This window comes from Ambystoma mexicanum, chromosome 1p (genome assembly GCF_040938575.1).
Source record: "Ambystoma mexicanum isolate Mex_15411 chromosome 1p, UKY_AmexF1_1, whole genome shotgun sequence".
In the NCBI taxonomy this organism is placed as follows: domain Eukaryota; kingdom Metazoa; phylum Chordata; class Amphibia; order Caudata; family Ambystomatidae; genus Ambystoma; species Ambystoma mexicanum.
The window spans coordinates 1,300,918,084-1,300,940,314 of record NC_090921.1 but is presented as its reverse complement, the minus strand read 5'-3'; the positions used below and the strand labels follow the sequence as shown (position 1 = coordinate 1,300,940,314).

Below are 22,231 nucleotides of genomic sequence, written 5' to 3'. Positions count from 1 at the left end.
CTGTAGGTGTGAATACTGTTGGTCATAGGCAGATTTCACAGTTCCAGTCTAGTGTGTGGGTTCAGGTACCGAAAGAGTTATGCATTGGACTCATGCCAGTAGCTCTCCTTTTAATATAGATGCCTCCTGGAAGTTCGTCTGCTACATCTCTCTTCCCCAGCCACCATTAGCTTCCCTCTGTTTGTCCCCTATTTTGCTGCGTACCCTTGTCATTCTTATGGTAAGCTGATAAGATAGCTCAGCACGTTGAGCACTCACTGCTGCAATCTGAGCATGATCTGCAGGTCGCAGGTTCGAATCCCGGCAAGGCCAACTCACCCTTTCATCCTTCTGAGGTCAATAAATGAGTACCAATTTTGGTTGGGTGATATTGTATGTAAATATGTGCTCTGTAAAGCGCTTTGGATGAAGACGCTATATAAATAACACATCATTATCATTATGGGGATCGTCTCGACCCTCTCATCTCACTCAGAGGTGAGTTGCAATCGTCTACAGTTTGGGAGTTAGAAAGGGAGCAAAGATGGGGGTTGAGTGTGTGTGTTCCACAGTGGGGCACAGGAGGGGCTCAATTGCTACATGGTTTCCCCCTCTGCCGTCAGCACACCTCTCCCAGCGCCGGAGGACCCACTTCTCCACCTCCGCTCTACCTCTCTGGATCCCCCCACTCCTTTCACCTGGATCCAATGGCCTGTATTGCCGTTGCGACCCATGTCGGTATTTTGGGTAGGGAGCCTCTTTGATAGTACGTGCGTAGGTCGTCACGCTTGGAAGCAGCGGGCTGTCTCCGTCGTGGGTTCTCGCTTCCCTGCTTGCAGGACCAAGATGGCCACCACAAAGTCACTTCGGCTGAAGTCAGCCCCTCGCTCTGTGTCTCTCGTCAGCTATGCTGCATCTATAGTCGCCTTTTTTGGATCCGGTTATTCTGCTGCTTCAGAGGTGTTATTGCTGGTCCCCCCTCAACCGAATACTGAGGGGTCGTTTAATGGATCTTGGCACCCTTCACAGAGCTAGGGAGAGTCACGTCCTCTCCAAATGGTAGTTGGCCACACACACCCTGCATATACTTTCTTACTGTGGCAAATCATTTTTTACAGGGTATCAATGGTAAAGCAAATATGATAAGTGTTATTATTTGGTGAGACTGGCCAACACTGGTGGTGCCAGACTGTGCATAGCTTCTTACTATGGCATGGTGTTCTTTACTGAGCATCAAGGGGGAAGCAAACATGATAAGTTATTTGGTGGATAGACTGCCTTATATTGGTTCAACCAGGCTGGATATACTTTTTTAACTTTGCCATGGCCAAGAAGAGTACATTCTCATAATAATATGGGCCTATAGTGGTGCAACCTGCATGGACACTTGTGGACACAACCTGCATGAAAATATTTTTCATACTGCCGTACATTGTGGGCAAAGGCTTCATGAAAATGTTTTGGCAAATGCTTATGTGCACTGTTGGTGACTTGCATCTACTGGATTTTTTCATGTGCTACTATACAAAACCGATTGTAAACTGTGTGGATTTATAAATGCATAATTGTACCCATTATTTGAGAAACAAATGCAGGGGGCCCCCCAACCTCACCGCAAACCCATCTTGGTTGTTTCGGGCTCCCTTACTACGCTCTGTCACTCCTACATATTCCGAGCAAGCATTTTTTATTCATGCCTTTTTCAATATAACAAAAAAAAAGCACGTGTCGCCAGTGGGGCTGGAGACCTCTCCAAGTGATAGGGGGCCATTCAATAAATAATATGTGGTTACAAACGCCTCTCTGTTTCACATGTGAACAGTCGCTGACATGTTATTTTCTATCACACTTCCTTTGACCTACTTAAATATATCCCTCTTCATTCCACTTTTAAGTTTTAACTGCAAACCTGTGCGCCAAACCGGCCACAATGCAATATTGATGATCGCAAGGCGGGCAAATCAGTTAAGTTTGCGGCTTCTGATACCATATTTGTACACGAGTTCTTGCCTTGCATCAATCATAGAGAGTGCGGATGGTAACTTATTGTTGACATCTATACAAAATTCTTAGTAGCTATCACCCATACAGTCCGGCAGGGGGCGCATTTGCATCAATATATATATTGTTTTTATTAGACTGTAGCCGCGCGGAGCTGCGAAAGGAGTAGCTTCACTTAAAGCTGGAAAAAAAATACTTGCACTAACGCTGGTGGGCGGATGGCAAACGCGGCTTCCCGGTTCCCACCTGCTGCCCCCTTGATTGGTCTTTCCCGGCAAGTGAGTACGCCGACGGGGATTAAGGGGGGCAGGGGGCTACAGGGAGTCCGTAAACTGCCTAGGCATAGCCAGAAATGCTCTGCTACAATTGTTGTCATCTCCGTATGGTCTCGTGTAAATTGGGAGTTCTGAATGAGACAGTAGATTACTTATGAACAGTGCTTTAAAAATGGGATAAAAAAAATCGGGGAGGGGCCTAAGCAATTAGGCCACGCCCCCAACGTGAGCACCCCCCCTCACCTAAGAGGGTTTGGGGGGCTGGTTAAAGAAGTAAAGCTGGGGCGCACTGGCATTAATATCTTTAATGTTTCCAGCCCCTCCTTTTACACAAAAGAAGGGACTGGGGCCACCAAAGGTGTGACACCAGTGTGCCCCGGGTATCACAAGCAGCAGGCAGTCCTTTCTATTCAACGAGCCGAGTGGTAGGCAACGCTTTGACCACGGGCTCCTTGAATGAAAGGGCTGCCTGCTGCTGATTTCGCTGTACTCTGAAACAGGAGGAGGGCTGGACTGCCCAGCTCTCCTTTTATTTCTGTGTAATAGTCGTCACCAAACAAGAAGCAAAGGGGCTTCATGCTGGGTGAAGACTATTTACTCAGAAACAAAAGGAGAGCTGGGCAGTCCAGTCCTCCTCCTGTTTCAGTGCATAGACATCAGGCAGCCCACATTGCACGGTTACACCTGCTGCTTGCAGGTGTCTGTACTTCATTTTAGAAAAAAGCAAAGGCAATGGGCCTCATTACACGGAAGGCGGTAATCCAGGGTGCTATTAGCACCCTGGACCATGCCGGTAAATTACCGGCACCGCCTTGGCGGAAAGGGGATTTACCGCCCCATTCCAAGGTTGGAGGGGCGGTAAATCCCCTTTCCGCCATTGCCCTTCCCCATTCCCATTTCTGCCCCATAGGGCTCTATGGGAATGGGGAAGGCGCTAATTACGGCACCGCAATTTTGCGGTGCCGTAATTAGCTCCGAGGTCCCTTAGCGGGTTGGTACTTAACGCCTGCAAGAAGCAGGCGTTAATTCCTCCAACCCGCAAAGGGACCTCGTAGTACGGCGGTAAGGGTTAACGGTCACCGTTGCCATTAACGGTGACCGTTAACCCTTACCGCCGTCCGTGTAATGAGGCCCAATGTCTTTTCTTTTTTTCTAATCCGAAGTGATGACACCTGTAGGCAGCTCGTGTAACCGTGCAGCTGCTACATGGGATGCCTGAGTTGTTGGCGTGGCTGGGGCTAGTCAGGGTGGGACCCAGCAGGGCCCTGGCTTGCGAGCCCTTTCTGGAGACTGTCGGATCTGGGACCTGGCCAGCCCGGTCCCACTTAAAGGCCTGCTTATGAAGAAGGGTTATCTTGCTGGAATGTCCACTTGAATGGGCTGATTCAGGTAGTAACAAATATTAATTCCAGTGGTGTCATTTCAAAAAAGTTATAGCACATGACAAATAACGGGTCATGGCATTTTGTTCATCGAACGGGTTCACAACATTCCCATACTCCCAACTGCGATGTGGGGTTAGTAATGCAACCCCACAACCATGCCAAGCATGAACTTCCCAAAAAGAACCAAAGAAATATTATATAGCAGATCATCCACAATGAAAGGTCCCACCCTGTGCAGCAAGGGTTAAACCACACTGGGGCGGGGGAGACCTATCTGATTGGATAGAAATATCCGCAATAAGGAATGATCCTGTCCCCCAAGTGCCTCAATGAAATTCAGATCGTGAAGATTTAACTAAAAGGTTAGATGAACGATTTGAGTTTTGTGATTACGTTATTGTATGTCCTGATGAATGCCCAGTAGAACACTTACAAAGTTGATCGCTAGGATGTTCATCATAAAAAGGGCCGAAACACCTTGTGTCGACAGAATACCCCAGGCAAACACCCTGTTGTGAATAAGCTAAAGCGGAGAACATAACCAACGGGTTTTTTTCAACAGAGCAGTGTTTTGAACACAACAAAAACACTGTAAAGCGTAATGATTTCCTCTAGATATATGAATAGATCAGTATTTGCTGTAAGAATTGGAAGTGGTTGTGCTTGCATCCCCACATAGACCACTTATGAAGAACAGTTAATATGTCGCATGCATGCCAAGCACACTTTATCACTTACTCCACATCACACTTTTGCGGTTTAAAGAGTTGGAAGCATGGGAATGCTGTGACCGCGCTTGAGGAGCACAATACTATGTCAAATGTTATATGTATGTGAAATTGTAGGATCTCTTTGTTAAACAAATCTTTTTGTATATTGTTATTGAGTTATTGAAAGAAAAACAAATTGAAAAAGAACTTTTAACGTAAGGGGATACGTAAGACTCGGGGCAGCATTTATTCCACATCTACACTATTTGTCATAGGTGACGTAATGTCTGGACACAAGAGTGACGGGTAGCTGCATACTCAACTCGCCTTTTCGGGCTGAGTTGGCCCTACAGGGATTCTGCCCTGTGGCCTACTCAACATAGATGCCTGGGGCTAGAGCTTAACTGGATGGCTATTCAAACTCCCGCACTGAAGTGCCACTTTGGCACCCTAACTCCCTTAAATCAGAGTCAGGGTTTATGTTGATAGGGGGGAAATGGAGCCCCTGACGCCCGACTGTTAGACCCCCCTGGGCAGCTTCTATGGATGCCTTGTTGAAGCAGCGCGTGAAGTCACACTGGGATATCTTGGTGGGTACTCTCTCTCACTGGGATGGTGACTGCCCCATATGAATCGCCTTCATCATCTTTGCAGGTAAAATTCCCGCATCAATGCCATTGGGATTACCGTCCCATCATCCCTGCACCCCTCACCATGGGTTGTCTTCAGAGACAGCTGACTTCGCCCTCCTTGGAGAGTCCGTAGCGTAAGAGGACTACCGCAGCTATGAGCGCAGAGCCGGTGTGGGCTCACAGACAGGAAAGCAGACTCACTTCCGGCTACAGGGACAGGCGCCTGAACATACCTGCTGAACAAGACCCTGGAGTCTCCGGGTTTTCGCTGCGGTCCCGTCCAATCCTCCACCCGATTGGCTGCAAAAGACCGCTGCCGGTAGCCAATCAGGTGGAGGTGTGGACGGGACCAAAAAGAATACAGACTGGAGCAAAATAAACCTAGAATACTGCTTCAATCCAATTGAAAGCAGCATTATCGCGTTTATTTTGTTTAAGCTTTCATTCTTTTTGGCCAGTTTGCCATGGATCAAGTCGAGGGTACACACGGATGGACTGAGTCCACCCACTTTTATTAGAGGGTGGACTCAGTCCTCCCCAGCTAAAATGAGAAATATTGATGGTCTTCCTTGAATTTATGAATTAAAGCAGGGATTGAACGACAGCCATCAGGTTTGCAGGCTGGACACTTCACCACTGCACTATACAACCTGATGAAAAACAGCAAACAACTAAGGTGAAATGTACAATTTCGGTACTCCAAGTCCCAGGGAAAACATTTGTATTGGTTCTTGGAATTTAAAACATGCACACCTTTTAATGTTTTCAAAAACACTATTTGAACAAAATACACTCTCTTGGTTTTGTGTGTGGATTGATTTTATGGAAGGCGTATGCCATTCGTCCTATGCAATTTGGATGGTTATGAATAGCCAAATTTAATGAAATGTATCGCATTCCACTGTAAAGTGCAAACTGCACATTTTGACATGTGGGCGGGTGGAGCTGTGTGCAAAAGGGCGGAGTCTTGTGTGACTGTGGGGGGCATACATCTCAGGGTTTTTGATTTTCAAATGTCAACAGGCATGGTCTGAGGCAGGTACTAGCTCTCCGACAAGCGAATAACAAGTTATTTATGGGCCTGAAAAACTCATTTTGAATTCACCTGGGTGAAATCTTCATGTCAAAATCTGCATGTGGAGAAACAGCACGCATCCAGCAGATAACATATTCCCGAGTGGTGGCAGAAGAATTCGGTCAAAGCCAGTGTTTTCAGGTCTGAAGACAAAGTTATGCCGAATGCCCTTTCAAAATAAGCTGACTCATATGCAAGGAAGCTGACAAATTAAGTGCTTACCGAAAATGACGGAGATGGGCTTCAAAAGTCAGGCTCAAAACACATCATTCACATTCTCCCTCCTTTGTGAATGCACGTTTTTTCTTAGAATATTTTATACTCTGTTAAATGAACACACGAGAACATTCAATAACCCATACAAACAGTGCAAGTGAAAACTGTTGGTTGGAATAATCTAAATAGACTGAAATGCATGAACCATCGAGGAAGTTGATTTCTGTTTCTCTGCATCTCTTGTCACCTTTCTACTTTTCTCCCTTCATGTTTTCTTCCATTTGGCCGCCTTATTATTTAATTTCTCTTTCATGGTAGGTGTGACCAGACTGAAAAAGTAAAAAACCGAGACAGGGCAACTAACATAAAAGTAGGACAAACCTTTGAAAGTGGCTGTCAAGGCCCTACACTTCAGTAGCGTTTGGAGGAGAAGGGGGTTTAAGTGTTACTGTTCAAAGAAACACATATTATAATTAATTTATCACAAAGTAACACTATCTTAAGTTATCAAAAGCAGCATTTCTTCTGTGCGAGATTGTGCATTCCTGCCTGCCAGCCATGAAGACGTACTACAAAAAAACGGGACCACTGCAGATTCCAATGGGAACATAATCTTGAGAAAGGGGAACAGGGCACCAAATACCGGGACAGCCCTGGCAAAACCGGGACGTCTGGTCACTCTATGTCTATGTCATTAAACTTCTGGCAGAGGCAGGCAGCCAATCGCCGGGCACGGCCTGTTGCTGGCCTGGAAGAAGCCTGCGGATAACAGTATCTTTTTCAGAACACAGTTAAGCCCTATACAACCTCAACAATCGAACTGTCAAAATTGTTCATGAGTTTAGGCAAACATAAGCCGTAAGTACCTTATAGTAAGCAGGTATAGCACCTCTTTTCCACCAGGAGGCTGGAATATTACATGTGCTCTGACTTCTCCGATTGGACGCATTCCACCCAATCAGAAAAAGGCAGGCACTTCAATTGGCGATTCCAGAAGATAGAAAATATCACAGATGTTTGTCAACTCACTCTGCCAACGATTCTGTGGTATCATGGGTGGGATATTTTCCCGTCCCTAATTGTGTACATTATCAAGAAGCCCGCACCCCTCTAGGGTCCTGGCAGCAAAAATGATGAAAAGAGAGGTGGATGCCAACTAACAACAAGAAGCCCACTCCCGGGCACAAGGGGTCCTGATGATAATCTGCTGCCCTCTTTAGCAGAGGCTGATTGAGCAGTCGGGCCAAGAACACTGGCCCAAGCGGCTGCCCTGCTCAGCCTCTCTCACCTCAAAGGGAAACAACACCTCTTTAGCAGTTTCAGCAGGCAGACCACTTACAATAGGAGGTGGTTAGTGATGTTAACAGGTAGATGGCAGTGAACATTTCTTGGGCACTTTTTTGTTCTTGCATTTCTATAAGGTTTTTTATGCTATGATTCTGGTGGATTAGACATTGGGGGGAGAAGAGGAGCCTACCAGACTATCTGCGAGCAGTGTGAAACAATGTCCCCGTCATGCATTTTAATTTAATCTCTTTTGCAGATTTCTCTAGGTTATTAACTCGCCTGCTTGGATGTGTACCTTCCATCCAGGATAGTGGAAATAAAGGTACAATCATATGGGATCATTTTCCATGTCCTGTAAAGCAGAAAAAACTGGTGGTAATGGTGTTCGCCTCCACTTTTTACACCTCACAGGATAGTGTATCATTTGGCAGGTGCAGTGGGAGAGCAAAGCAAACTTAAAACATGTGCTTGCTCTGCCAGGTCTGCCGGCCACTTCTGCTTAGTTTTTCACCAGTGTTTTTATGTGGCAGAAAACCAATGGATTCTTTTGGAGTCCACCTGGCTTTTACACCTGGTAAAATCATGCAGATTCCAAAGGAGTCAATTGTAGCTGTCTCTCACAATCTTAAGTTTTGGGTGGCATTTAAACTTTTCTAGACTCATATAAAACTGGCGGTTATTGTAGGTCGTCAAACCAAAACCTGAATTCATATTTTTACCAAATTGAGCTAGGAAGATACCTGGTCAAACACCAACATTTCAGACTAGTCTCGAATTTTGGCTTTACCGCTTAACCGAAGTGTGTGATCTGTGTGTCCCGCCTCCAAAACAAGCCACACTCAAGATTGAATAGACTCGTTTTGCTCCATATATAATAAAAGTGACAACTTTGTATTAATCATGCAAAGTAACAGTTGTTATTTCCAAACGTGTAGGTCACCCAGAGGATACTGGTTACATTTCCAAAGGCTATTGCTGTTGCATCATGGCTCTCTCTCCAGCTACCAGCACTCCTTCTCACACTCCAAACGTATTGCAAAATGACAATTTTGTGCTTGAAAATGCTATTTATTAAGCCAGAACATGTCCCATTCCATGCTGTGGTGTTCTGTGTGTGTTCGTCTTTCACAAGATGAAGCCTGCACCTGGAGCCCCTCCTCCGCGACCTGCTGGAGCAGCCGCAGTGTGCAGCGAGATATTGTAGGGGCGCTCTGAAACTCCGATGGAATATGGGCCGGGGCTGCAGAGGAGAGGATGCATCATCCTTGATCCTCCCCAGCACGGCCATGAAGACACAGGCGGGGTGGAAGGGTATTAACATAATTGACCTAAAAACATTTGACCTAAAACATTTGATCTAATTTTATTTCTCTGTCTCCCCTCCTTCTAAATTGAACGCGAATCTATGATCCTCTACGAAGACAAAGTCAGGAATTCCTCTTCAGATCTATGCCCACTTCTTGCCAACTCCGTTAAACTGGCATTCCTGGAGTCCAGCTATGCACCAGAAACTCCCATTGAGCACCATTGCCCAGCTGTCTCTTCACTCCCTCTCAAACACATATCTCTCCATCCTTCCAACAACCGATGACCATTACACACCTCCACCAGAACTACTAGCACAAAGCACACGCTGCTTCTCTGTGTGCTTCCTAAATCACTCCTTTCTCTCACTATTGCTCAGAGTGCATATACAAGGTCAACTAACTATGCATACATGTTACAGAGCACAAACCTACCTGAGAATCAGCGAAGAACTGTACAAGGTAGAAGAGGCTTGGTATAGAGTTCGGAAGATGGACCTCTTGGAGGACGGCTGGCTGGTGCTCTGGGATGGCAGGCATTCTAATCAATCATAAAATCATGCCTGAGGCCCGCATGAGCAACATCTAGGAACATTGGTTGGGGCGTTGGGTGGAGAAGAAGGAGCCTGTAGCTTCCAGTGAAAACATGGGATTACCCAAATTGACCTTTTACAATTGACCTTTTGTCCTAACTGACCTAATTATAGTGGTCCTAATTGACCTTCTGCACAATTGATCTTTATAGTATTTTAGTTATTTTATATATGTATTGGTTTGGTTTTGGATTATAAATAATATAAGGGGTTTGGGTGGGGGTTTGCTGGGTGTTTTGGATTCGGTAGGAGGTTGTGGGGGGTTTCTTCCCACATATATGTCCTATATGACCTTTTAAATTAGTTCAATTCTCCCGAGGTCAATTCTCCTGAGGTCAATTGTGAAAAGGTCAATTAGTATACATCCGGAAACATAGCAGCAGCCAAGCCATTGGGTGATGCCAGCCTTTGTGGTGTTTGAGTAACTGATTGGACAGTCAGGGGCAGTGACATGTGGGTTGTCTTGGAATTGTGGGTAAGATGGGACGAGGCTGGATACCAGGTATGTGTGTGCAGGCAATACATGAACAGATAGGATAGGTCCTGCAGACCTCCCTGTTATCCCCATCCATTCATCCACCCATCTCCCTTGTGCTCCTGACACTCCCCATCTTTCAGCACCTCTTCACCTTAGCCTGCAACTCATTTACTTCCTATTTCACTCACACTTACTCCAGTCCTTTCTAGCAGTCGTCGAGCCCCCTGTTCCCCTATATCTGCCCATCTTTCTCTGTCCCCCAGTCTCTTTTATTTCTCTTTCCCTCTAACACCTCTCCCTCTTTTATTTCATTACTCTCTCTCTCACTCATTTTCTCTCGCACGCCCAGAATGGACTAAACAGCCCTGAAATCGAAGAGCAGGTAGACTACACATAATGTACGCCATTTTATTTTTCATCGTTTATTTTTCTGCCATTTTGGAAGACGCTCCTTAAAGTAAAAACAACATGTATGTACCAACGGGAGCACAACTCTGCAATTTATAACACAAAATAAGTTACTAGCATGGCTGCTGGGGGAGAGACTGGAGGATGGCGGGAAATAAATACAAGACGCTGCGAAAAGAGGGGTGTGATGGAGACACGGAGGGCTCAAACCCAAGGAAAGAGGCTTGAGGGTGGGATGAATCAATATTTACCAAAAGATGTTTTGTGCGTTCAATGTATAGTCTTTCTTTTTCTCTTAAACATTTCTGTAAAGCCAAGGGTAGTGGGCAAAGTGTTGCGAAGGACGAAGGGAACTCTTCCCTCTCTATTTCTGAGAAGATATTGGCGACTGGTTAGCGAGACTTGATCCCATCAGTTGTAAATTGCAGGAAAGACACTGACTGGCACCTGACGAAGCCAAGAGAAGGTTCACGGGATTTAATTAACAGGATTTAATTAACCCTGCGGAAAGGAATTGCAAAGGAATTCCTTTGCAAAGGTCATGGGCCCACATCCCAAGGGTGCTGCTACCTTTGCTCCCAAAACGAAAAGAAAGCTTCTGAGCTCTGGCATTCCACCCCCAGCAAGAATTTAAGATGGTTAGAAGTTAACAAAAATTAAACTTGAGCCAGTGGCAGGTCAAAAAACATTGGGAGGAGTCTAACTAATGAAGTTCACTCGTGAAATATGCGTAGTTGAAGGACTTATTTGAAACTGAAGACTTTGCTCATGAAATGGAGTCGTCTAGTCTGAGGAAAATAAGTGCTGTGTGTCTAAACGTGAGTCAACTAGCCTTAAGCACACCGTTGCTGGCTAGGAGGCGATTAGCACCCGGCCAACAGCCTGGGTGCTCTAAGTTTACTGAGGGAAAGATGCTCGCGCCCCGATCGCTCCACACGCGTTGCAAGAACAAGTTTCCCTCAGTGGAAGAAACGGCAATATGGCCGCTAAATGAAGGAAGGCCCTTTTCGATGTCCATCAAGGTCAAGGAGCAAAACTGAACCACCGGCGCAAGAGCCGGGAGGAGGAAATGCCATAATGGGTGCTCAGGTGAGTAAATAGAAAAAAAAGCAGTCATGGTTGGTTAGAAATGCGAAACAGTACCAGGGGTCGTTGACTGCATTCCGAGCAACCTGATTGGTTGGGATGCACCGTTCTGGTACTAACAGGGCATAGATCATGAACATGGAAGGATGCTAAGTATGGCCAGTTGGGCAACCGTGCTGCTGGAAGGGACAAAGATTTAGCTCACTTCCTGTTAATACAAACAAAAGTAGGAGTCTACTGGAAATATGTCTCAGATATATCTTCAAATCTTGCTCTGATGCTCTACAGACATCGGCTTTGGGCTTAGAAGTTTAGCTTTTATAAAGGAAGCACTTGCGCTTTTAACAACTCTACATTAAAATGTGGACAGTTAATATTTTAGGTGCTAAAAAATTGTAATTCTCAATTTTTTTGTGACCATGTTTGTATCTTTTTTGTTTGAACGATTAGGTGTTGCTTACGACACCTTTAAGTCGAAACTATTGCATTAGAGTACAGATGTTAATGTTAAAGGATATTTATTTACCGTGCACTATGACCACCGGAGTGGTCCCCTGGCGCTCTGCATAGGGAGGAATTGCATATGAGGAGGGACACAGCCTGTAGGCATTGTTTGGTTTTGCGTCCACTCGTTGACTTCCCATGGCCATGTTAATCGCTATGGTTAACCTCCTCATGGGAACTGTGAGCTCGCTTTAATGAAGCCTTACTATCAAACTTTGCACTCAAAGTGCCTGCCAGTGTTTTTTTCAAAGCAGGCTTCAGAAAGATAATAACTTAGGAGTTGTAAACCCGCTACTGGTGTGATAAAACTGTCTTACCAGGTCTGCCTTCAGCCACTCAATTTATAATCACTCTGCGTGTCCTTCACTGATGTCCTGTTAAACACAAGCATTGGCAAAGCCAATAGTTTTGGCTTCTGTATAAGTATTAGGCATTTGTCATGCGCTGCTATTAGATGCCCAGGTACTCGCGCCATTTTGCACCTGCTACCATCAATAGCCAGTTGCTCCCACTACGGCTGTACCTGGCAAGTGCCTTTCACAAATCTGTTGGCATTGCCAGTGCTTGTTTATTACATGAAATGGGCAAATGCCAAATCACGTATGTACTAGAATTTATTTGAGAGGAAAAAATTTGAAAAAGTGACTTATGCAGTTTTCAAGTTGGATGTGGGATGTGCTTTCCGGTCGTCGACAGTGCAAAGCAGCCTGTGACGTCATAGAATAATGTTGGTTTGAACTACCTTTAATTTATCATGAAACAACTCCAACACGTATTTAACAAAATCAACTTTCTGTTTTAGGATTCACTCGCCGGTATACGAACGGAAGGGCAACACGATCTGTGGACACACAAAGCGTCGTGAGGGAGAAACGGGGCACCCTCTGACACAGGAAATCCCGGATCGGTGCCCCGAGGAATAAGGGTCGAGGGTGTGGAAGACTCGGTTCTCGGCAACATGCTCCCCGTACAGAGCTAACAGGTCAGCAGGCACTGCCAGACAGAACTGAGCAGAACCCCCGTGGCCCCCTGCACAGGCCTGCGCGCATCTTCTGAGAGGTGGCTTCTGGCCCAAGACGTGTTATTAAACGACAGTAGCTGCTGGGAGACAAAAGGCCCTTTCACGCACACACACCTCTGCAATATGGAAATACACACTCAATTAGTGTGCAGGCGGGGGCGGGGATTAAAACTCGGGCCACTTGACACGGTCTGAGGCACTGTCCCGGGCAGGCACGCAGCAGGCCTCGCTGCCCAGAGACAGCCATCAATTGCAGCAGTGACGTGACATATTGGACTTTTTCTGGACTCTGAATATCTAAGAATTGTTCACTTTACGTTTCTATAAACCCAGTATAGGTTTTTACATCAGCAGTGTTTCATTTCCCTCTACTTCCTGTGGATAATTGGCAGTGCATTCGCTCTCGATTTTTCTAAAATATATGTGCTAAACCTGTTTTGCATCTGTGAAAATCACCTTGTTGCTGTGCTTTCATACCAAGACGAGAGTCTCTGGCATCTGCTTGCCTTTAAAAGGTCTGGCAAACCCTAGGATGGCAAAGATTTTTCCAATCAGTTGAGTAGAGCCCAGCTTCGGAAAAGTGAAGGGAGGGTCTATCCCCCTTGTGGAATACTCGGGTGAAATTAGGGGGGACTCAGCGAAGTCCCTTCGGTTGCCTTAAGTGAGACACGAAGCTATCGGGGGTACCTGTGCAAAGGGGGGCTATGGACAAGAGGCAAGCTCGCAGCTGCCCTTCATAAAGCGGGGTGAAATGGTGGGAGGCAGCCAAATCGTCAGGATTTGAAAAATTTACCTTTTTCTAAGTCCCTTCCTTTAATGCATATCAACAAGGAATTGCTTGTGTTGTGCCTCGCGCGTTTCCGTACAGGTCCACCTCAATCCCACCCAATTACTTTCAATATGGAATTATACTAGGTCGCGAACGAGGCCCGAGTACCTCTAAGGGGCGATTGTGGCAGTTCTGTGGGTCCCAGCACCCTGTAATGCAAAGTTGCACAGAAAGTCCTTTGCCGTGCCCTGTGTATTTCAGCAGGGAACTGTAGGAGACCCCGTGCTGTGGCAGTGAATTCTGATGGGTAGTTGGAGCAGGTCGCTTATTCAGAGGCGAAATATGAAGCATTGGTACTTTTCAATGTCAACTGCGAGAGGGGTAGCTAGGAAGGCTGGAACTGTCAGTTAGGGGGAAGAAAGTGTGGGGGGGGGTCTTCTGGTTGCCATGCAGTCCATATAAAATCAGTTACCAATAAGTTACATTTCTTAATATATATAATATTTACAAATAGAATAACAGTGAGATCGAGTAGCTTAATGGATGAGGTTGATGTCTGTGTAGTGTGTGTACAGTCTGAGTAAGTTTGAGGTTTTGCTTTGTTTATGTGTCCACCTCCAGGCAGAGAGGCCGGGCACCTCTTGCTCCGCTCGGATTGGCCCCACCCTACGTCCGTCCATTGCGGCTCAGCAGGGTGCAGACGCAGGCCGTGTCAATACGGATCCAGCGCCAGCCCACCAGCTTCTCGCTGTCCACGGTCAGAGCACGCACGTACGACTGCTTGGGCTTGCACTCCGAGGTCCAATGGCGCTTGTCCACGCCGCGGCAGCCGCCCATGGTGCCACCGGAGGGGTTGCACTTGGTCTCCCAGAAGTACTGCTTGAGGGGTCCCTTGAGGGTCTGTACCTCTGATAGCACTGTCACGGTCTTGCCATGTATGTCCACGGCTGTGCGCTTGTCCATCACCCAGATGTTTGTGCTGTCACAAACAGACAACTCGCCCCTCCGCGAAGGGCTAAAATGGTCCGAGGGCGCAGCCCGCTTGACCCGGGAAGTCCTGTTGGCCAGATCCTGGTGGATGGACGGATCCTCCATCAGAAACAGAAGCGGGGGGCCCAGGGGCTCCTGGCTGGAAAGGGTCACCCTTGGTGAGTAGAGGTCCCACTCCTGGGTGGTCATGTCTGGGTACTTTGGGTCAAGGTCTTTGAGCATCTCATCCAGTTGAAGTCCTGAGTCCAGGCCTGCGTCCTTGTGGGCCGCAGCGGTGCCATTGGGAAGGCGCCGGGGGCCATACTCCTTGGGTGTGTTGTGCTTCTGGAGGGGTGCAGCGCTGATGGCACACAGGTACGAGATCACCATAGCATAGAGGCGGACGATCATTACTTAATCCACGTCGGACAGCTGCAAAAAAAGAGAAGAGAGCACAGCATTAAAGGGGATGTAAATATCCAATATACAATCAAAACAACAGGGGAGGCAGGCATTGCCTTACACTAAGTGCAGAGCGGATGCAAAACATACTAAAGCAGCAATATGCAGTGGGTTATGCGCTAAAGGATATATCGATATCACGTAATATTATCCCCAACAAAAATATCGCCGTATATATGGTCGTCAGGAACGGCCATAGGCAATATTTTTATTGGGCATAATATTTGGGGGTTTTGGGAGCGGGAGTTGCGGGGGTGTCCCCCGCTGGTTCCATGCCTTAATATAGCCGCAAAAATATGGTGATATTTTTGTATGGTGATGTTTTTGTATGGTGATATTTTTGTATGGTGATGTTTTTGTATGGTGATGTTTTTGTATGGTGATATTTTTGTATGGTGATATTTTTGTATGGTGATGTTTTTGTATGGTGATATTTTTGTATTTTGTATGGTGATGTTTTTGTATGGTGATGTTTTTGTATGGTGATGTTTTTGCGGGGATATTAACACATGGAACTGATATTTCTTCACAACCTTGGTCGGTTTTGATGCAAAGTAAAATCACGTATACACATCCTGAAAAGCTTTGTGGGCAGCACTTCCATCTGCTCCCGCTTTTAATTCGGCTAATCCATTAACAATGAACAACAGCGTCCCAGCGCGACCACGTGGCATCCCCAGGCCACCATGGGTAATCCTTGATGTCACCTAAGCATGGGGCTCCAAGAAGCTGTTGCTGTGAAAATGCTTGTAGGTGACAGCAGCTGAATTTCTCAGACTCAACACTGATAAACAAGAGCTGCTGTCGCCCAGGGCGCTTCTGAGTGAAGTTCGTCCAGCTGACATCAGAGTTTACCCATGATGCACGAGGGTGCTACTCAAGATGGCGTCGGCCACAGGGTTCGACTGCTTTCAACGGGAAAGTCAGAACAGAAGTATCCCAGGAAGGGTAAACTGAAGATCCGCCCTGTCCGCTCCCGACAAAGGCTTCATTGCTACTTTCATGTGGCCAAATAATTCCAGTTCCTTCCCGAGACAAAGCTGGCTACGCTCGGGCAGGGCCCCGTCTTTGTTTCCTGTGAATAATCGGCCGAGACACAGAAATTGGGGGCAATTCTGCCAAATACTGTACAACACAGACCTTTTTGTACCTCGGACGATTACAAAGGGCTTGAGAGGCAGGTTACACGGTTCAGTGTTACATAGATAAGGATCTCGCCGAGGATGAAAAGCCATGGCTACCCTCCCAGGAAGGACGTGCCAGGACGAGGGGACAATGTGTACTGAGAGAGCTTTGCGCAATGTACCAGGTCTTCTGTGGCTGAGACGGACGGGCGGGAAGCGGGTCGGGTGTAGGGGGAATTTTAGGGGGTCTTCCAGTGAGGCACTATAGAACTTCTGTGTGGTCAGCTGGGCCACTATCAGCAGAGGGGCACCAAAGAGCACTACTGTACTGAAAAATGCAAATTTGGTCCCATGGGAACAGAGGGGTTTCAAAATGTGTCTTCGTCTGGGCGGCAAATGGAGTTGCCACCCCTTCGGATTTAGACCTGACTGGCATATTTTTACATCAGTGTCCGGTTGGCCGATTTACAGACAACAATTCCAGATTTTTCCCTCCAGCGGGTGAGTCTCAGTAAGAAAGACTCAGAGGCCTGTGCAGGGAAGCGGCTTTTGGGAGTTCCAGGGGTGTGTCAGCCTGCCATGCCGTTGATTGCAAATGAATTCTGTGGACCTGTGTTTACAACTCCTTCTGTGCCTTGATGCCTGCGGGCTACCGATGCATAAGAAAGAAAGAAAGAAAGAAAGAAAGAAAGAAAGAAAGAAAGAAAGAAAGAAAGAAAGAAAGAAAGAAAGAAAGAAAGAAAGAAAGAAAGAAAGAAAGAAAGAAAGAAAGAAAGATAAAAAAGGGCTGAACAGCATGCGGAAATTCATGGGAAATTGGTCGGGTGGCAAGTTCACCTTCAGTGACCCTTTCATGTGCAAAATTCAAACTCTTCATGCAAAATGCAAATGTAAGCGCTGTTTTGATGGTCCACGTGCATTTTAAAGCAAAGTCTATACAACAGGTCTCCTATACTATTTGGTGTATTCGTGATAGGAAAGGCAAACTGTTTATTTAAAGAAATGTACGAACTTGCCTGCTTATTTGAAAGCAAAAAAAAAAATACTTGTTTTCCAAAACTGCCCAATTTTACAGCTACGCAACAGTATGTTGGGACAGCTGTTTTCAACAATGAAAAAGCAAGCAATGTGTATTAATAATAAAATCAACCCACAGCAGACTTCAGAATACCAGAATGCAGAGACACAGCACAGGATGAACAACTCACACCTAGCTGATATGGTGTGAGGGCTTATGTTATGTTGACTTGTACCGCGCACCGTTGCCACCTACTGGGGCGGTCTCCAGGCGCTCACGTGGCTCTGCTAGAAAGTAGACGAGGTTGGTTGGTGAGGGTAGAGGGATAGCATAGGTCCAGAACCAGGAGAAACTGGAGTCTGTGTGTTGGCTTGCAGATGCATTGATTTCTTGTTGTATCCGTAAGGGCGAGGCCAAAGGCTTGGGTTGTTTGTTGTATGTGAATGTTTGTTATGTTGGTTGTGTGTTATATTTGTAGATTGGCAGGTGTTTAAGGTTGTGCGCACTGGCTTGTTGCATCCGTAGGGTAAGGTCCAGTGCCTGGGACTGTTTGTTTTATGCAAGTGTTGCTTATGTTGTGTATGCGTTTGTGTGTAGTTTGACTAGCCCATAGGGCGTGTATAGCACATCGGAGGTGTGTTGGAGGGGAGCGGAAGTAGGGTGGTTAGTACATTGGGTACTCCTGAAAGTTCTTCCAGGTGGCTAATCTTCAAATTTCTATCTAATTTGACTCATGGCTAATCTTCACAATTCTATCTGAACTCCGATCTATACCTCTCTGCTCAACAAGCATCTCATAGAGTAAGGAGTCAGTGGTGGGAAAGAAGGTGGCTAGTGATCAGTGTTTGCTGTCTATCCAATGCCAATCTGCATTTGCTTTGCGCTACACACATTTGGGAAAAGCTGAACTACAGGTCCCAGAATGTAAACCCTAGTTGAATGAACAGCTAGGGCTGGATGGGAGGTGTCCTATGTATTGGGACCACTTCTCTATATTTAAAGCTTTTTTTTTTTAATGGAGCCACTTCTTTAAGCTCTATCTAGCTAACCAATCTAACCAGTTTCAAGTGAGAGCTAAACCATTGATGGCCTCCTGGCTCACATCGATGTTCAAGCCTGCTATTTGTTAATCTGCATTTCCATTGGGAAAAATGAAACGTCATTATTCAGAACCGCCAGGATTTTTCAGCATGAAATTGAACATTTTTCAACATTAAAAAGCAAATCTTGTGGCATAAATGTGTATTAGTTGCACCATTTTTTATTCACATTTTGTATTGACGGGGGTCCTAGAGAACTAGGTTACAAAGAAGAAGTAGTGTGTGTGTGGCTGAAAAAGAGCAAGATTGTCATTATTTGCACCTTTTGTATGTTTTCCTGCTGTCAAGTTAATAGAGTCCCAGATGTCCCTGGCTTGATTGAACAGATATTCAAAAGAGGGATTCACACGACAGAGGTAAGCCTCTGCAAGCTGTTTATTCATATTACTTGGGGCTGTTGGTAGGGTGCCCCACTTGGACATCTTCCTCCTTCATCACTAGTAACCAACTGTTCTTTGCCAGAACTCCGGGTGTACTACTGAGTCTTCATAGAGGCCAAAAAGTTCCACTGGCGACAACAATGCTAAAATAATTGATAACCCCAAGATGTAACAGCAATGTTTGTTTTGGTCTACTTTTGTGGTGTACAAGCCTATTGTATGTTATTACATGGTGCAAATATTTCCCTTCTTTGTTCTCCAATCATCCAAGCACTAACACCCGCTACTCAACAACAGCCCTCACACTCACCAATTCTCCATCATAACTTACAGTCTCCAACCACTCTCTCTGCCAATCATGTGCATGCTTACTTGCTCTGTTACACTGTCATGCCACAAGCCGCACTCTCTAGTCCTGGCTACACTTTCAATCATGCTGCCCACTCACACCTTACGCTCTCCAGTCCCTCTGGCAGTCTACAGTTATTCATTCTTTCTCACTCCTTTTCCATCTCAGAACTTTTCTCCCAGTCTATCATACTCTTCCCTCACACTTTCTTTCAAATCTGTAGCTTGCGCCCCCTTCTTATTTTATTGTTCAAAGCGCCGACCCAGCTCGAGAGCAGCAGAGTGCTGTACAAGGTTTGAGTAGCAAGCATTTAGGCTGGCATCTTTTAACAGTAGTACAGTTCTGTGAGTTGTGCTACGTGCATCCATTGGGATTAGTCCATGATGAGGGGCTGTTGGAAGAAGCCATGTTCTGGCCTGCCGCTCCCCCTCTTTGGTCCCTCTGCTCACCCTCTGCTCTGCCACTCCCCCCACTGTGCTTTCTGGTCTACACCCCCTCTCTGCTTTCTAGCCCGCCACTCCCCCGCTTTCTACTGTCTAGCCCACCATTCTGTCTCTGGCCCGCCGCTCCACCTCTTTGGTCCCTCTGCTCACCCTCTGCTCTGCCACTCCCCCCACTGTGCTTTCTGGTCTACACCCCCTCTCTGCTTTCTAGCCCGCCACTCCCCCGCTTTCTACTGTCTAGCCCAGCATTCTGTCTCTGGCCTGCCGCTCCCCCTCTGGCATGCCGCTCCCCCCAGGGGTAGACTGGGAACCGAAAGAGGCCCTGGAAATAATGTTCACAGTGGCCCCATGTTGGACATTTTCAGCAAGCCCAGCCCTTTTCCTATGAGAACATTTGGAAATAAAATAGGTTACCACATAAATGTGGCACAGGGAGCAGAGGCCTACTGGGAAATCTCCAGAGTTCCCTATAGGCCAGTCCACCCCTGGCTCCCCCTTTGGGATGCCATTTCCCCTCTGGCACTCTGCTCCCCCTCTGGCCCATGCTCTCCCTCTGGCTCATCGCTCCAGGTCTGGCCCACTGCTCCCCTCATATGGTGACTAGTTTTTCATTTATTTTTTTAAATGCACATTTTTTTATTTTTAATGGCCATTTTTGAAAAACTGCTGTTTTGTGTGTTTTATTAAAAATGGTCTGATTTTGTGTTTTTTTTGCAAACGGCTGATATTGCAGTATGGTTTCTAGACTATTGTGAGATCGCTGAAAGCTGGAGGGGTCTGCTTATGGTGTAAGGGAGAAAGGTATCTATAATATTGCTGTATGATATGCTTATCAAGTTCAACAACAAAGGTACAACGGGGATATTTAAGAGCAGGCCAGTATCTGTGACAGGCTGTGAGGAACTGGGAGAAGTCAGTTGTACGTTTCCTTTTATCTCACCTGACAAAAACGAATACGATTCTGGGGAAAATATTTTCTGGATGGATTTTATGATCAGCCTCTGCCTCTAGAGGTTGGTATGGATGCGCCCAAACTAGGTTTGAATCTTTTATGCTCTTATAACATTAATTTAGTTGGGGGAATAATGGAAAAGTTTCCTGAAAATTGCATCACACCGTTCTGTAATTGCTGCACACTTTACAAAATGGTTAAAAAAGTACTCTAACCTTTTCTCCCCACGAGATTCTTTGGGAATGTTGACTTGGTGGAAACATGCGACCACTGCAGTGATTTATGTGAAACTTGCACCTAGAGTTCTGTGGCAGGTTCTTACGCAACTAAGGTATTACAAGGATTCACTGGCTCTCAAAGCTTAAAACAATTCTTATGGGAATGTTTTTACAGCTGCTTTTAAAACGAATATTTTCAGAAATGAAATTACCAGGGTCCTCTATTGATCTGGCAAAATGGTCAAGTGGGTTAATTCACATCTTGTTGAAATCTGAACAGCTTGACAGTCACTGGATCCAATTTTGTCAGAAGCAGCTCAGCTTTTCAGCTTTTGTAGGTTAAAAAATGTATGGTATATCATTTAGTGAAATATCATAATAATTATTATAATTTCGCATTTATATAGCGCTACGAACCCTTAGGCATCTGAGCGCTGCTTATTATTACCCACGGTGTGTGGTGCTCATTTATCAACCTCGAACTGATGAAAGTCTGAGTTAGGCCCTGCCAGGATTCAAACCTGCGTCAGCAGGCTCTGCACGGATGTCAAAGCGAGCGCTCTACTCGCTGTGCTATCCGACCGGCAGCCTTACATAATTATTTATGTAAATATTTGCAGATTGCTATTTAAAAAACAAATATAGGTATGCTAAATAAAATTGCTGCAAGCATGTATTTTTTTCTCTTCTCTGGCTATAGTACTGCAGTTTTTTCAAATCTATCAAAGTGGGGTTTAAGGAGGGGGGCTTCCACAACGTGGGCGGGGCTTCAAGTCCGGTTTTTGCATTACACAGAGGTGGCAAAACTAGTGCCAAAAACACGTACGGTATCTCAGAGCTTCTGGCCGTGGGCATGGCTGGCTCCACGTGGCCATGTCCTGATAACACGGGGATCGCGTTTCCCTACCCGTATTCCTGAAACTTGCAGGATGCAAGTGCCCCACTGTACTGACGGGGCTACTAGCAATTGCAACACAGGGTACAGCATCTGAATGCCCGGTGCGTGTGGAAAAGGCAGTGTGAGTACCACTTCCCCTGGTGCTGTTTTCTGAGACACTGGACAGTTGCCATATTACCCGTTTACTCTAAGGTCAGCTGTCTCTGTTTAGGGACCCGATGGGATTTCCACAGTGGAGTGAGGAATCGAGGGGGGCTCTAACAATGGGCGCAGCTTAAGTAGTGGGCGTGGCTTAAAGGGACAGGGCTGCAAGAAAATTAACACACGACCAGCCAATGCGCGGTACGACTCCGACTGACTCCGCACTGAATCCTTTTTCAATGTCTCACATACAAACGAAGACTGCACTTGTACAATGCCCAGGGGCGTTGCTAGGGGGAGGTGGGGCTAAGGGGGCTATAGCCCCTGATCTTTTGGTTGTAGCCCCGGATAGAATCTCAGGAGCTACAGCCAAAAGACTAGCTAGCCCCCAGTCCCAACAGTTCCAACATCAGCTTAGCCCCGGGTCTTTTCCAGACCTAGCAACTCCCCTGAC

At 46.2% G+C, this 22,231-nt stretch overlaps 1 protein-coding gene across 1 annotated transcript in view; it reads right to left on the bottom strand.

The window, feature by feature from the left end:
* Window positions 1-10,327: 10,327 nt before the first annotated feature.
* Window positions 10,328-22,231, bottom strand: part of LOC138453215 (neurotrophin-4-like) — a 211,932-nt gene continuing 200,028 nt past the window's right edge. Inside the window, exon 2 of the mRNA XM_069605861.1 lies at window positions 10,328-15,124. Within this exon, the coding sequence (XP_069461962.1) occupies window positions 14,390-15,103 (714 nt within the window). The 5' untranslated portion in view covers window positions 15,104-15,124 and the 3' untranslated portion in view covers window positions 10,328-14,389. The remainder of the gene's footprint in view (window positions 15,125-22,231) is intronic.